This window comes from Manihot esculenta, chromosome 1 (assembly GCF_001659605.2).
Source record: "Manihot esculenta cultivar AM560-2 chromosome 1, M.esculenta_v8, whole genome shotgun sequence".
In the NCBI taxonomy this organism is placed as follows: Eukaryota; Viridiplantae; Streptophyta; class Magnoliopsida; order Malpighiales; family Euphorbiaceae; genus Manihot; species Manihot esculenta.
This window is the reverse complement of record NC_035161.2, coordinates 9,325,605-9,342,353: the sequence shown is the minus strand read 5'-3', so window position 1 is coordinate 9,342,353 and position 16,749 is coordinate 9,325,605. Positions and strand designations below refer to the sequence as shown.

The following is a 16,749-nucleotide window of genomic DNA, read 5'->3' as shown; positions in this document are numbered from 1 at the left end:
CTAGATACATCCTCCTATTAATAAATCCTCTAGATACTTCCCTCTTAGGATATATCATGCTAAGAAGAGAAACCCAACACTAAAGATATATCAAAACCAAACTATAAACCAGGATCATAAAAAGAAACAACACGAAAATAACATAATGGAGTCTATAAGAAAAAACATAACCATATTATCCTTGAGTGAAGCAGACAATTGGAGGGAGCATGCAGTCAACTAAATAAGATAGAGACACTAACTCGATTGACTAAGACTTGTACCCAATCAATAAGATACAAAAATAGAATAAAATAGTCATCAGTGCCACAAAAATAAAAAGAAAATCCATGAAACCAAGAGGATGATCGAAATCCACGGGTACTCTGAACACATATGCAATCAAAGAAAGCTAGTGTGACTTGTAATGTCTGCATGACAATCATGTGCCTCTGAACAGAATTTAAGCTAGCAAAAAATTACTTGAGCAACATTAAAGTATTGACCAAAATACTCAGCCCAAAAGCAAGAACTATTCTAGTAGACCTTTAGAGCATCTTCATAGGAGAAAGCAACCTTTTTTTCTTTCAGAATCACATTTGGCTGGATTGAAGACTCCAATTAACATGGTAAGCGCTGAAAGAAAATAGCAAATTTAATAATTCATACCATGACCATGATCATTCCTTAGCAAAGATGGAGAAAATATAATTGTAACATGTGAATAAGATTGCATGTATTGAGATGACAACCCAAAAGAACACATCTATCATATAAGAAGTTAGAAACTATGACTTGATGTTCGTTCCATATGCATATGGTACCCTTAGATAACCCCTTCGCGTCAGTACCCATCCATTTAAAAAAAAGAGATGCCTCCAAATTTTCTAATTACAATAAAAGAAGCCAAAGACAGCATATTTAGATTATAAAAATGAACAACAAATCTAATTTTTCTCCCATATAAGCTTGCACAAAAGTGGACACCTCTTTAAACTTACTAGATCTCCAATATTCCAAAAAAAAAAAAAGTAAAGGCAAGACAAAGACCATTCGAGAAGATGGTTTTTTTCCTAGTAAAGGTTAAAAAAAAAAAATCCTAAACCCTGTTATGAGAAAAATTATTTTCCAAACTAGGGTGAATTTAGCATTTATCGAGCTTTACCGCATTTTTTTAAATGCGGTAGAATTAAAAAAAATAAAAAAAATTTAAGTACCTACAAATATAACATTAGAATTAGCCTAAAAAAAAAAAGGATTTAGAAACCCAACAAGCTCTTACAAAGCAAAGGCCCAAGGCACATAATAAAATTCTAGAGTTAAGGAGAGGAAAGAAGAGTATAATGCAACATCCTTCATGTGAGAAAAAAATTATCTTTTAGATTCAATAAAAAAAACAACTCACTAAAGAGTATCATAATAAAAGGAAACAAATCATATGAAAACCTATGCTCAACCTTATCACCCTTTCCAAAAAACCACAGAGTTTCAAATTTCCTTCTGGAAGTCTCACCCAACAAATTTTCTACTGTTGTATGTCACATATGAAGGCTCAAAGAATAGGAAAAGCCATCTTGACTAACAGATCCAAATATTGTGAAAAGAGTCAAATGAAAAGGTAGCTATAGAAAACAAACTTGAACTTTAAAGAAGCAAAGATCGTATGACCAAGAAGAAAAAAACCAAAGGTATCGCTCTGTAAGAAGGTAACGAACAAATCTTTTTTCACTTATTTTTATGTTGAGGGACATCATAGTGGCTTGAAAGCCTGGTACCAAATTTAGAAGATATTTATCGCTAAACCCAACCTTTTCTCTGATTTACATGCATGGCACAACACCAAGCATGAGAAGAAGATAATACATTAAAACTCATCCTACAAAAAAAAAAAATCACTAAAAAAATATTAACCAAATAGAAGGAAAAAAACTGCATACACTCTCCACTCTAGAGATTGGGATTGCAATCTACACTTCGAGCGAATGAAAAAAACTCTCCCTATCTAATAAGGGCAAAAGAAACTACTAGACAATAGGAAAGAAAGCTCTTCCCTTAGAATAAAGCCCAAATATTAGAAGAAAACTCTCCTTTAAAATAACTAATAATTTTTTAATTAAAAATATATTATAACTTTCATCGCTTTGACATGATCTCAATAATATCGGAAGCCTGAAATCAAGAAGTCTGCATTCTTTTCTTGTTTTAAATAACTTTTTTATGTATACTTATTGTTATACTTGATACTTTTAGAAACAACAAAATACTATCTTACATTATAGTAATGTGATATGCAGCCCATTAATTGAAGATTGGTAAATTATATAAGAGTTTAGAATAAATTATATAAATTTAGAAATTAAAATTTTTCTTTTCTTTTCTTGCCCCTCCAATATCGAAAGTATTATGACTAGGGGTGAGCATTCGGTCGGTTCGGTTCAAAACCGAACCGAACCGAAATAACCGAAAACCGAATTGCAGAATTTTACACAAACCGAACCGAACCGAATAAGAGGAATAACCGAATCGAACCGAACTGATTTGGTTCGGTTCGGTTCGATCGGTTCGATTCGATTTTTAAAATTTTTTTTTTCACATTCATTCTAAAATCCAATTAAAATATTTTAATTTTAATTTTTATAAATAAAAAATCAATACTGGGACTGGGGACGGGGACGGGGAGCGGGGACTGGGGACGGGGACGGGGACGGGGACGGGGACGGGGACGGGGAGCGGGGACTGGGGACGGGGACGGGGACTGGGGACTGGGGACTGGGGACCTGGGACTGGGGACGGGGATGGGGACGGGGACGGGGGCGGGGAGAGGGGGCGGGGAGCGGGGAGCGGGGACTGGGGACTGGGGACTGGGGACTGGGGACGGGGGACGGGGACGGGGACGGGGGCGGGGGCGGGGGCGGGGAGCGGGGAGCGGGGAGCGGGAAGAGCGGGGAAGAGCTAAAACCGACGTAGTTTAGTGATTTCGGTTCGGTTCGGTCTGATCGAAATTTTTGAATCTAAAATCGAACCGAACCGAAATCACCGATTTTTCAAAAAATTAAACCCGAACCGAACCGAATTAAAAATAAAACCGAACCAAATTTTTAGTTCGGTTCGATTCGGTCGGTTATTTCGGTTTAAACCGAATAGTGCTCAGCCCTAATTATGACAATAAATATTCATTGTGTTTCAAACCAAATTTATAAATGAAATTATATAATTTAATTGTTACCGTATTATGATTTTTATAAAACAAAACGATACAAGTGGTTTATATATATATATATATATATATATATATATATATATATATATTTTTTTTTTTTTTTTTTTTTTTTTTTTTTTTTTTTGAAATGGACAAGTGGATTATATTTAATAATCAAAATATAGAAGAATTAAAATCATGACCTTTTATTTGGAATTGATGAATTAAATTAATTCTATATGATTTTTTTGCAAGCGATCCAAATTGAGATTTCAATTCGAATCCTAACACTCCAGTACTAAACAATCGATTTGCTTTCCTTTTTCTTCTTAAATCTTGCAAAGAGCTTTTTCCACCTTCTTTGATCTCTCTTTTTTTTTTTTTTCTTTTCTTTAAAAAAAAAAAAGGGTTAGCCAAGGCACTGCCAAGCCTGAATCTGGCAACAGCGAAGAAGAGCAATTCTGCTGGCAATCTTTGTAAGGTCGTCCTCTGTGGTTACGTCTATACTTTGTAACTATTACCAATAGGTCGAACAGAGAAGCCAATCTACCCAGTTTCTGAATCATCCCCAGGCAGCTCTGCGACCTTTGTGGAGCTGCCAGAACTGAGTTGAGATTTTGAACTACTATATTGCTGCACCACCAGGACAGATGCTGAAGTTGCAAATTCATGAGAAGTCAGGAGGTTTCCTATAGGACCCAGTTCAGGGCACTCGACCTTTTCAGTCAAAACAGCAGCCACAAGACCCTCAGGCATTCGACCAACAACGAACAGATTGCAGCGACTGAACTCCTTAACTACTTCAACAATTTCTCTTGCATTATTTACTGCCCTCTCTTCAAATTTGACGGAGCCTTCATCTGAATTCTTCTTGAAGCTAGCTAGAAATTTTCTATCAGTTGATTCCGATGAAGCACTCGATTCCTCAGTTATATCGATTTTGACCGTCTGCTGAGTAATATCATTGCTTGCTGTGACGTGAATGACAGTTAAACTGATTCCAGGGTGCTCAGACATTCTTGCTCCATAAGCAAGGGCTTCTCGATCATCATGCCCACCAAAGAATAAGACTGTTACATTGGAGGAAACATTTCTTGCAGATACATGTGTGGCTCCACCAAGCCCACGATCCACCAAAATCCCAACTGAGCATGGAGCGTGCTCAAGAACCCTTCTATTCACCCAACGAAATTCATTTCGAGTTGTCTCCAATGTCCCATCTAACCTCTGATGCTTGTGGAATGGGAGGATTATAATTGCAGCCCTTTTCCTTTCAGCAATGGTGCAGATATCCTCGTGCATGTCATGCATTGCAGAGATTGCTGTCATTGGACGAATAAACACACGGTTCAGCTGCCTGAAAGACTCAAAAGCAACAACTACTTGGTTGGCATCAGACCGCAACTTGTTCCAAAATGGTAGTCCATTATTTCTTGCCTTGTGAACCATAAGGATTGCAGATGTTCTCTCAGAGAGCTCCATAAGGTGCAGAGCATAGACACGGAGTTCTTGCCTCTTCTCTGTTCCACGTGAAGCCTCAATGAGATTGATAATTGTAGGAATGTTTAATGTACTGTGGAAACATGCCAAGATTCGAAGCTGAGTATTTGGGTCTTTTCTCTCAATTGTTCTGTGCTTATAATCAGCCTTTATCGCTTGTTTGGCTGGCTTATAAACTGCTATAACTACAGGCGTTGTGATAAAGGTTGTGAAGATAGCCATCAGAACACAGATAGCAAATGTTTGATCATTCAGGACCTGTAAGTTGTCAGTATAAATAATTATAAATAATTATAAATAATCATGAATTGGAGAGCATAAGACAAAATAAGTTAACCATGTTAATCAATAAATTTTGAACTCGAATTTACCTTTCGATCTTTGCCAATGTTGAGGACAATGAGCTCCACCAAGCCTTTAGTATTCATCAAGAATCCCAGAGTTATAGATTCCTGAAAAGGGATTTTGCAAAAAAGAGAGACAACTACTGTCCCAACTATCTTCCCAAAACAGGCTGTGCTTATGACTAAAACCAGTAAACCCCATGATTGAGCCCCTCGAATTGTGGCTACATTGGTCTTCAATCCGCTAGAGACAAAGTACAAAGGGAGGAAGAGACCAGATACAAGATCTTCAACTTTTTCAACAAGAGCACCAGCAAACGGTCCCTCCTTTGGAATAAGAGTTCCAATTATAAATGCACCGAAGAGGGCATGAATTCCAATAGAATCAGTGCAAAACCCTGCTGCCAAGACAATAGCTAATGTAGCACAGACATACATTTCATTTACTGGCTCACCCTGATGACAACGACTTGCCATCCATTTAAAGACAGGTGGGATAATGATTGCGCAACAGATAATAAATCCAGCCCCAGATAAAAGCACCCATAAAGATGTGAGGGGTGAATGTCCACTTCCAGAGAGGGCAATGGCAAGTGCAAGTAAAATCCATGCTGCAACATCATTTACGGCTGCTGCTGCCATTGCCATTCGACCAACATCAGTAGTTAAAAGCTTGAGTTCTGCCAAAATACGAGCCAAGACAGGGAAAGCAGTGATTGAAAGGGCCACCCCCATGAATACAAGGAATGGAGCTTCTTTAACACCTTCAGAAATTGATTTACGGAGCAAAAATGATACTCCAACTCCTAACAGAAAGGGTAAACTAATTCCTGCGACAGCTATGGCTAAAGCCATTTTCCCCGTCCGATGAAGGGACTTTATGTCTAGCTCAAGGCCAACAAGGAACAGAAAGAAAAGGAGACCAAGATTGGCTAAAGTATCTAACACTGTGAGACTTCTGGATGGGAAAATACTATTCAGATAGTGCGTGTTCCGACCCAGAGCTGATGGTCCCAACAAAATGCCTCCCTATTCAAAGAAAATTAGAAGTCAGAAACCTTTTAATTTACAAACCCCATGAGCCTGGTTTGTTTTGCAAAGAAGTGGAAATATAATACAATATAAGCACACTTTGCGTATCCACTATGATTTGCCAATTATCCGTAACATTTTGGAGCATCCAAATTATAATACAGATGCAAAGAAAGGATACATACACCACTAGATAAAATAACCAAAAGTGGAGGAACAGGTTTCCTAATGCTTGCTAGTTGCTAGTTCAGTGGAGCTGAAATTTAGAGAAAGGAAATAAAACTGTGATGGATGCTGCTGGTGAATTGCGTTGTGCAGTAAAAGTGCTTGTTGTTCTGGTGGCTTGAAGCTCCATCCGATAATTAACTTTCATTTACCATTTATGGACTTCAGCATCAAGTTCTTTCGTAGGTCAATTGAAAGACTGGCTTTAGAGTCAACCTTCCCTGGAGCCAGTAATCATTAAAGAGCGGAAATTGCAGGATTTTCCTGCTCCGCAATAATGCAGAACTCTATTCTTAAAATCACTTTAATCCTTAAAGATTTCAATAAAATATTAACATCATAGAACTTGTTTGATAATATCAAGAAACATAGTATACATGCAAAAAGGTAAAAAAGAACTCCAACTCAGAGAATAAAGAAACAGATATAGAGGAGGAAGGAGAAGAGACATACAACAATCTCAGCGATGACACGCGGTTGTCGCAACGGCCTTAGTAGAAAAGCAAGAACACGAGTGAGCAAAACTACTAGGATAATTTGTATGATGGCGAGTGGCAGTGCATAATCAAGAGGATTGTCCCCCTGGAAGACCCCATTAGATGTAGCCTTCATGGGTTTGGGACATGATGATTCTGTTGCATCGGAAGCCATTGTTTTTTCTTCTTTCAGATCACCAAGAAACAGAGAGATTAACTGCAACAAAAATACTTTCAGAAAAATCTCTGAAATTAATAATTATATTCAGACACATATCATAGAACTGAGCAGTAGTATATTGACCATGAAACCAACTCGAGTTTAAACTGTTAGCTTTAGGTGAGATCTAAAGTGCCAAAATTTGACACTCGTGATGGCCTGATGGGTTGGGTCCTAAATGGTAGGCTTGCGTAATGGCAGTGATATAATGCTTTTGATAGTATTTTTCCTGTGATTATTTATTTTGAATTGAAAACTTCATATTTTTCACATGTTATAAAAAGTAAATTTTTATGTTAATTGATTTGTTAATTTTACACCACCTTTTTCTATTGCCACTCAAACTTCAATTTTTCCACCTTCACGTTTATTTTTGACAGTTTTATGATGCATGTTTTTTAAGGAGGGAGAAGCCGTCAGAGAAAAGAGGAGGAGTTGATAGCTGGATATTGATGAGCGAAGGGCGTCAGCCGCCAGGAGCGTTGTAACTAGAATGACTGCTAAGAAGAGTTTTAGCTAGACTCGGTTGTATATAATCAACTAATTAAAAGCTGTCATATTATTTAATATTATAGTGAACTGTAATGAACACTATTTAGAATTATAATAAAATCTATTAAAATTATAATATATTAATTTTTTCTTTTCTAAATTCAAACTATAAAAATAAAAAAATTAAGAGTCCGAGCTAAACCCACTCTAATCCTTTACACTCAACAACTTAAGATTCAAAAAATTAATGGTAAAATCTTGAACAACATTATATTGAAGGACTAGATAGTTCAAACTAAAATTTAAGATTAATCTTAAGACTAGAATATAATACAATTGTCCTAATTGACTGATGAGCAATTATATTAATTTGTATTGAAATTTAAATAAGATTCAATTAGACCCATAAAAAAAAAAAGTTTTACAATTTTTAATAATATATTATTTTTTTATAAATTAAAAAGATGCGTATAAAAATTTCCAATAGAACCAAGGCAGCAAGTTAGGAAAGGCCGGAACTTTACTTTTATACTTGGACTAAAATGACTGATATATGTAGAGAGAAAATTTAATCATTCAATTCAGTTTTTGAATGAAATCATTCAACTAATCGATGTGAAAAAAATAAAAAAGACAAAAAGAATTCTCAAAAATATTAAGTGAACCGTTTTTCTATAATGGAAAACTAATCACCAAGACAAAATCATACGCCACTTCCCCCAATCATCTCATGTCGACAGCTAGACATTCTACCCCTGCCCTATGTATTACAATATATTGTTCACACTTGATTTTCTCACGGACAATAATGGTCCCTAATCTCTATCACATGTGGCACTTTATTGACGCTTGCACATCTATAATAACCAAAAGAAAAGATAAGGTTGGATGAATTACGCGTTTTAAATCATTATTAAAATTAATCATGTCTTTTTATTTTTAAAATGTTCAATTAATTCAAATAATTTAAACGATTTTTATCCATTCATATTTATATTATAAATTTTCAATTTTAGATAATTTAATCAAACAAAATAAATTTATAAAATATCAATTAATTCAAATAATTTAATCGATTTTTATTGATTTATATTTATATTATAAATTTTTAATTTTAAATAATTAAATCAAACTGAATTTATTCATAAATTCAAATTAATTTTATCAAAATTTAAGATTCACGTTCCATTATCTTACTTGATATTTTTATTATTTTTAATTTATATTTTTTATTTATTAACTAAAATAATTCAAATATTTTCATAGATTTACGTTTACATTCTAATTTTTTTAATTTATTAAATAAAATAATTTAAATTTTTCAAAAAATTCACATTTATATCATAATCATTTAATATTGAATAATTGCAAAAATAATTATCAAGATACTTAGAAAATAAATAATCGCATTCTTAGTCAGTTATTATTTTCACAATTTTGACGGGGTAACGGGGATAATAGGATTTAAACTAATGACAATAACAATACAAATAATGAGTAAGAGAGACAATTAAAAAGAAATAAATAATTATTTTCTTTTTCAAACTAATCTCACTCGTCAATTACTTCTTTCTTTATTACTATTCTATTTATTTAGATTCTATCATCTCCCTTATAATTAGAGGGACAAAGAAAGCCATTGACCAATTTGATTTTTTTTCTATGCCGATGCACTTGGTCAATAACAGAGTCTTTGATTTTTTTTATATTTTGATAATCGTATTTCCACACTTTAAAATTTAAATATTAGAATATAAATGTAAATTTATAAAAAGCTCATCAATAACATCGTACATCCAAAATGTTTGGATTATTTAAGTTATAGGCTTTTTAAAATTAAATAGTTTATTCCTATATCTTAATTTAATTAAATTGAAGGTTTTTCATTTAGTTTTCAATAAATTTTCTGTCAATTTTTAAAAGTACCAAAATAATCTTAGAAGCATATTAGTTTTCATTTTTACATTATATTAAAATTAACATTTATACCCCTTATTTTTAAAAAATAAATTATTTAATTTATATATATTTACTTTATCAAAATTAAAAATTATAGCTTCTTAAATACCGATGGAATTACTTTCAATTTACCTGAAGTTTTAAAAAATAAAGGATATAGATAACTCAAAATGAAAGAACAATTAATCCTTAAAAGAATAATAATATTTTGTTGTTAGATGCTGTGTCATGGTTTATAATAATAATAATAATAATAATAATAATAATAGCAGAAGAAAAGGAAAAAGTGGAGATAACGTTAGTAAGAAAGAGGGATTCCAAAGATGAGTGGAAATCTTCTATTCTGGATTTCATGGTCATATTTTATAACAATAAAAAATCATTTTCTTCTTGCACCCAGATGGAGACTGGAGAGCAAATACGTCATTTCAGAGAATTCAAGATTTTTTTAGTTTATTTTATCTCAACGGGCATTTCTAGTCAAAAGTTCGAAAAAAGAAAAATAAAACCTTGGGAGGCTGTGGCATCCGAAATTTAAGGTTCCATAATTTTCTTTGGTGACGTAATTGGTAAATTATTAGAAGATATATCTAGGGTATACTTTTTCAACTCAATGAGATTACAATAGATTAGTAAAAAAATAATTAATGAATTTTATTTAAATAGTAATAATGTAAATTTAGTGGTTAATTTTATTTTTTTTTTATCAAGCTTCGTATAACAACTCTTAGATCATACAATAATCTCTCTGCATAATGATGGGTAAATCGTTTCAACTCCAAATTATATTGGCCACGACTTACGCAAAAGAATGACCAGTGATTTTTAGGTAACTCTGAGCTAACTCTACCTTGCACCAGTATATAATGTTAATCTCCACTCCAGTGATTTTTAGGTAACTTTACCGTGCACGAGTGTATAATGTTAATCTCCACTCATATAGAATTCACTCTTACATACATCAGAAGTATATAATAATTGACAATAATTATATATATATATATGCCTAGTTGGAGAACTCACAATAATTAATTTCTTTATTTCCTTTGATAAAAAAAATTCTTTATTTTAATTTCATTTTTCTTTATTTTATATTTTTAAATGAAATTACCACATACGTAATAGTATGATTAAAAAAGATATTAAAATTCAGTGTAGAAGATTAAAAATGTCAAATTTCATTTGTTTTATTTAAATTTATCAGAATTTATTAATTTTTTTAATAATAATTTGAAGACAAAATTGAGAAATGAAGTTCAATACTTTTTGGTCTTAGCTTTATAGCTGATGGATAAATTTCACCATTTAACCAAGTTTAATCTAACACTCAAAACGCAAATGTAAAAGAAAACCCCTAACCTTTACAAATTTCATCTGGCTCCTTGCATCAAAATTTTCAATTTTTTAAAATGAAGAAAGCGAGATTGTCCAGTTCAAAGAGGAGAAAAAAGGAAGGCACAGAGAAAACGAACAAAAGCAGCACTTTCACATGCACAAGCACTTTGAACCAGAAAATGAATTTCAGAGAAAAGTGGATCTAACATGGGTAGGGCCGAGTTCTAATATTTTTCTCTTAGAGCTTTGAAGAAAGAGAGAAGCTGAGAAAGGATGGGAAAATCACCTGAAATTGCTTCGTAGGCGAGAAAATGGTACCCGATTTGTTTAATCAACTTCGCTTTCTCTTCGTCAATCCCTTTGTCCCTGCTTTAAAAATCAAGAAGAAGAAGAAATAAAAAGATCTGAAGACATATGGAGAAGCATTGAAGAAGGTGTGAAGGGAGAGCGGGATGTTTGGCTGAGGACCGCAAATGCAAAATGAGCAAATACCGTAAGTGCCATTGGCATTTGGTGAGTCGCCAATCTCAAAATTACAATGCTGCCCATCCAAGAATAATAGCTGTTTTAAATATATGCAATAAACCAGTGCAAGTTTTCTTGTGTTTACCATTTGTAGATGAAATATAGAAAAAAATAATAAATTTAATATTTAGTAAATAGAAAGGAATTTTCTTCCTTTATGGGTTAGTTTGGTCCATAGTTAATCATCTATCCTAGTTGTATCAATTAGGTCTCTCGACGTAAAACTCCCGTAATTGTAATTGAATATCATTTCCCCATAATATGCTATTATTGATTTATAATTTAATTTAAAAGTAAATTTCACTCACCTTCCTTAAATTTAGATAATTGTATCACCATCCAAACTTAATATGCAGACTAAAAATTTCTAAATTTAAATTTAACTTATTTTTTTTTAAATTTTTAATAAACATATTCATAATAAATTATAAATTATAATTATATAATAATTTCTTTTAAAATATTATAGTTAGTTTAAAATTTGAATTTGTACTTTACTTATTTTTTATATATTTGAATTTATAATTATCTTAAAATTTTATAATTTAATTTTAAATTGATGTTATATTTTTATTTATATTAATATTATTGATTTTATTTTAATTTAAAAAATTTATATCATTATACAAATTTATAAGAATAGTAATAAATATTAATAACGGATTTAAATTCGTTATAAATTAATAATAAATTTTATATTTTATTTTTAATTTTTATTATTTAATAATGAAATAATAAATCTGTTTCTAAATTTATTAATTAATAAAATTATTTATAAAATTTATTTTTAAATTAATAAAAAATTAGTAACAAAATTCCAATCTATTAATAAATTTATTATTTAATCAATTATTAAATAAATAAATTATTTAAATAATAAAAAAATATTATTTAATAATCAATTAAATAATAAATAAATAAAATAATAATATATTTAATAACATAATATAATTTATTATAAAATTAATAACAAATTTAATAACGGATTTAATTCGTTATTATTTTTTAACAAAAAATTAACTTTTTTTTAATTTTAAATTTTTTATTTAATAATAAATATAATTTATTATTAATTTAAAAATTAATAATAATCCGTTATTAATTCAAAAATTAATAATGAATTATAATTATTATATTTTAAAAAAAATATCATGCGTTTAATTTAAATTTTTATTTTTTTTAATTAAATAACAAAAAAAAATTATTATTAATTTAAAAATTAATAATAAATTGAAAAATTCGTTATTAAAATTTAAAAAATAATATCATCATTTTATTTTTATTCACTCATATTTTTCTTTCAAATTTAGCCACATTCAATCCATTACTCACATACCTTATCTCCCCTCACCATTTCATTCATTTTTCTTCACCTCTTCTCTCCTCAATTCTTCATTTTTCCCTTATTTTATTTTCTTATTTTTATCGTTAACTCTATTTTTCTTTTCCATTTTCTTCTTTTCATTATTAATTCTATTTTTCTCTTTCATTTTCTTTTATTTTCTTCAATTTTCTCATCATTTGTCAATCTTCCTTTCATCTCTTAATTTTTATTTTATTTTCTTTTATTTTCTCTTATTTCCTTTTATTTTTTCTACCACTTTCTATCATTTTTTCTTTTTTTTATTATTCTTTCATTTACTCTTCCTTTTTTTATCATTTTCTTTAATTTTTTCCTTTTTCCTTAGTTTATCTTCATTTTTATCATTATTCTCTTTTGTTTTTTTTTATTTTCTCTTTTATATCTCATTTTCTTCCATTCTCTTTTTTTTTTTCATTTTCTTAAATTTTTTTATAATTTTATAATAATCTTTTCATAAAATTAATAAAATTTAAAATATTAAAGTTAATATTTAATGTAAAATATAATGATAAAATTAATAATTTATTATAATTAAATTAATATTTAATGTAAAATATAATGAAATAAATTAATAGTTTAATATATTTTTTAATATTTTTTAAAATTAGTAGCATAATATAATTTCGATATATTTTTTATAATTTATTTTATCAAATTAATAATGAATTAATAAGAAATTTCAATCCGTTATTAAATTTAGCACTATATTTAATTTTTCATATTTTTTAAAAAATTTTATTAAATTAATAATAGATTTTGAATTTATTATTAAATTTTATTATAAATCTATTATAAAATTAGTAACGTATTACTAATCCGTTATTATTATATTAGCAACGAGATTCATAATAGCGGATGTAAATATATTATTAATTCATTACTAAATAAGTTAATAACGGATTTTTTATTAATTATTAATAAAAAAATCGGTCATTAATCCAAAACTTTTTATATTAGTAATGAAAAAATCCATCATTAATCCAAAAACATTTTGTAGTGTATATTACTATATTTTAATTACATTCAAATTCTACTACATGGCAGTTTATTTTTTTAGCAGTTTATTTTTTTATCTATTGATTGATACTATATTTATATTTATATTTATATTTTATTTTATTTTATTTTATTTATATTAATAAAATAATATATCAAATATTATGTTATTTTAAGAATATTTCATATAAACATTATTTATATATTATATTAAAATATTAAAATTTTTAAAATAAAATTTAATCGATTTAATCTGATAACATAAGATCTCGATTCTACTTTTCGGTCTCAATTTCTATTTAAAAAAAAAAAAAACGACTATAATCAGATACTTATCCATGTTAGCAAAGCCAGTTGAATAACGCCAAAAGGCAAAGCACATTCAATAGTAATGAAGTGGAAAAGAAGTAAAGCTAGAATGTACATAAAACAAATATGACATTAATTATAAACAGTTTGAATAAGTGCAACTTGACAAATGACATGAACATGCAAAAGGCAAAATCTAAAGTCAACTTTATTTTCTGGTATATACAGCTTTCCGAGATGGCAGAGATAATACCTATATAGTTTGAGGCCCACTCGGTATCATTAGCTCCCAATTCACGAAAAGCTGTAAACCCTTCAGCATAATCTGCTGTCAATGCCGAAAATAGGCTGTTAGGTTGGTTAAAAAGATTAGTCTGTGCTAATATGAAAAGCTTCATGTGAAAAAGAAAATTACGACAAAAGCTTTTAAATTAACTATCACATAATTAAATTATTTTTGCATTATTTTTATGTTTTAAAAGTATTCTTCTTTTAAGTTGAATATCAAACACTGAGTATTGACAATAATGAAATTAGTTGAAATGGATTCTTACAAAAATCTAATTTCTAAACAAGCTGCAATAAGTATTTTTGGTTATCTGGGTGCCTGTTAAAAATTTTCTTCATATATGTCCTAATTCTAAAAAAATTTAAACATGATAAGAACTTAAATTTATTTTTTAAAAAAATACACACTTCTAGACAAACTCATAAATGAAGAATTTGAAAAATAAATAAAATAATAATAATAATAATAATAATATACTGCTCTAAAAAAATTGTGTTGTATTCTTCCGTTCAAAAGCATAGTAATTTTTTTCTCATAGTGTAATAAATTCACGGGTATGGTCCCGAAGGGCAATTAATAAGAGAGAGAAAAGGAGGAAGGGGAACGCAAAATGCTAAAAAAAGGAAGAAAAAAGCGATTTGACGAAGCAATAGTTTCAGTTTCAATTCTCTTTTTTATCTGACAGACCAAAATGCAAAACCAAACAGATTTAGAGTAGAGCGAGAGTGAGAGAGAGAGAGAGAGAGAACCAGCGACATACACTAGAATCGCAGCGAGTCTTGGAGGAAGACAACGATGAAGATAGAGAGAGAATCGCAGTTGAGGTCAGAACTACAGTAGGATGGATTCTGCAGAAGCTGGAGCAGAGAGATGAGAGTAAAAGAATGAAGAGGTGAATCTGGTAGGTGTATGGACTGAATTGCAAATTCACACTGTTGCTGATAGGTGGCTTTCTTTTCAGAAAAAAAAAAAAGGAGCAAATACAAAAGCAAATAAAGGAGAGATCGTGGCTAAAAAGGCAGAAGCAATCAGTTGAATCAGCTTACTGTTAGCCTGCTCAAGCTCACGAAAGGACCTCCCTATTTATTGGTTCACTCGATCAGCGAATATTCCATTGCCCCTTGGCCTTTGTTACTGTTGTGACAAAGACTTCCACAACTCTAATGCGGCCACGGAAATACCGGAAAGTTGCACGTTATTATTTAAAATTTTTATTTTAATATGTGAAAATAAAATAAAATTGTTTTTTGAAAATTCATTTAATTTTATTAATAGTAATTTTTAATAAATTGTGAAATAAAATTTTTTTTTGTTATACATAAAATTCTATGTTATTAATTAGCTCTTACATTATCATTCTTATTTAAAATTATAATAATAATAACATAATTATTACTATTTATTTAAAATATATATATATGTATATATATTATGCTAATATATATTAATCATATTAAAAGAAATATGTTAAATTAATTAGCTATATATATTTTTTATACTTTTTAAAAATATATATATAATATTCTCTTCATTTTATAATTTTTATTTATTTTATTTTTCATGTGTATTAAAAATTATCATTTTTTATTAATTTTAATTATACTCATTTAAAATATTTTAAATTTTATTAAATATTAAAAATATTTTAAGAGATTTTTAAAAATAAAATAAAATTAAATATAGTTATAATAATTAATTTATATATTATTATAATTTAAAAAAAATAAATAATAATTTTAGAATAACAAAAAAATATAGTTAAAAAAAGAATAACAAAAAAATAATAAAAATTATGAAATAGAGAAAATAATTTTTAAATAATAAATTAATTAGAAAAAGTATTAAATTTTGAGAAGTAGTTATTAAAAATAATAATTTAAATAAAAAATTAAGATATAAATGATAATAATGGTAAAAAAAATTAAATTTAATATAAATATTATTTAAAGCAAAAGAAACTTCTTATAAATAATGACATGTGATATAAAATAGACGATACATGATGATATTATAGTCAACCCCAATAATTTAATTCAAAGGCTTTTTATAATCTTAGCCTAAAAAAATTTAATATTTATATTATTTTACATTTTAATTTAAATTTTTAAATTTTCAACGAATTATCTAACATTGCATTTATTACAATTTTAACTAATTTTAAAAAATTAAAATATAAAAATATAAATGTCATACTACATATAATATTTTATTATTTTTTAAATATAAATTAATAGCACATATAAAAATAATATAAAATTTTAATTAATTAATATATTTTAATTAAATTTAATTAATCAATTATTAAATTACAATGAAATTCACTAGGTTTTGACTGTGTAGTCCGAGATACTAATGGTAGATTTATGATGGCTAAAGCAGGCTGTTTTTGCAGTCAGATGGAGGTTAAGTGTGCTGAGACAATGACTTTTCGAGAGGCGTTGAGCTGGATTAAAGAGTGCGGATGGGATCGAGTTTTTTTCGAATCGGATGCTCAGGTTCTTGTTGT

At 28.9% G+C, this 16,749-nt stretch overlaps 1 protein-coding gene across 6 annotated transcripts; it reads right to left on the bottom strand.

Annotated features, from left to right (window-relative positions):
• Window positions 1–3,362: 3,362 nt before the first annotated feature.
• LOC110626384 (cation/H(+) antiporter 18) lies at window positions 3,363–15,310 on the bottom strand. Of its 6 annotated transcripts, none has more exons than XM_021772250.2 (6): window positions 15,004–15,310; window positions 14,208–14,302; window positions 11,048–11,130; window positions 6,733–6,972; window positions 5,050–6,051; window positions 3,363–4,936 (listed from the first exon to the last, which is right to left on the bottom strand). In XM_021772250.2, the coding sequence occupies exons 4-6, from the start codon at window positions 6,928–6,930 to the stop codon at window positions 3,725–3,727; spliced, it is 2,412 nt and encodes an 803-aa protein (XP_021627942.1). In that variant the 5' UTR covers window positions 6,931–6,972; window positions 11,048–11,130; window positions 14,208–14,302; window positions 15,004–15,310; the 3' UTR covers window positions 3,363–3,724. The 6 variants fall into 6 exon arrangements, with proteins under 6 accessions (XP_021627942.1, XP_021627951.1, XP_021627926.1 ...); XM_021772259.2 differs by having other exon boundaries at window positions 11,048–11,127; XM_021772234.2 differs by having other exon boundaries at window positions 14,208–14,282.
• Between the last annotated feature and the right edge of the window lie 1,439 nt (window positions 15,311–16,749).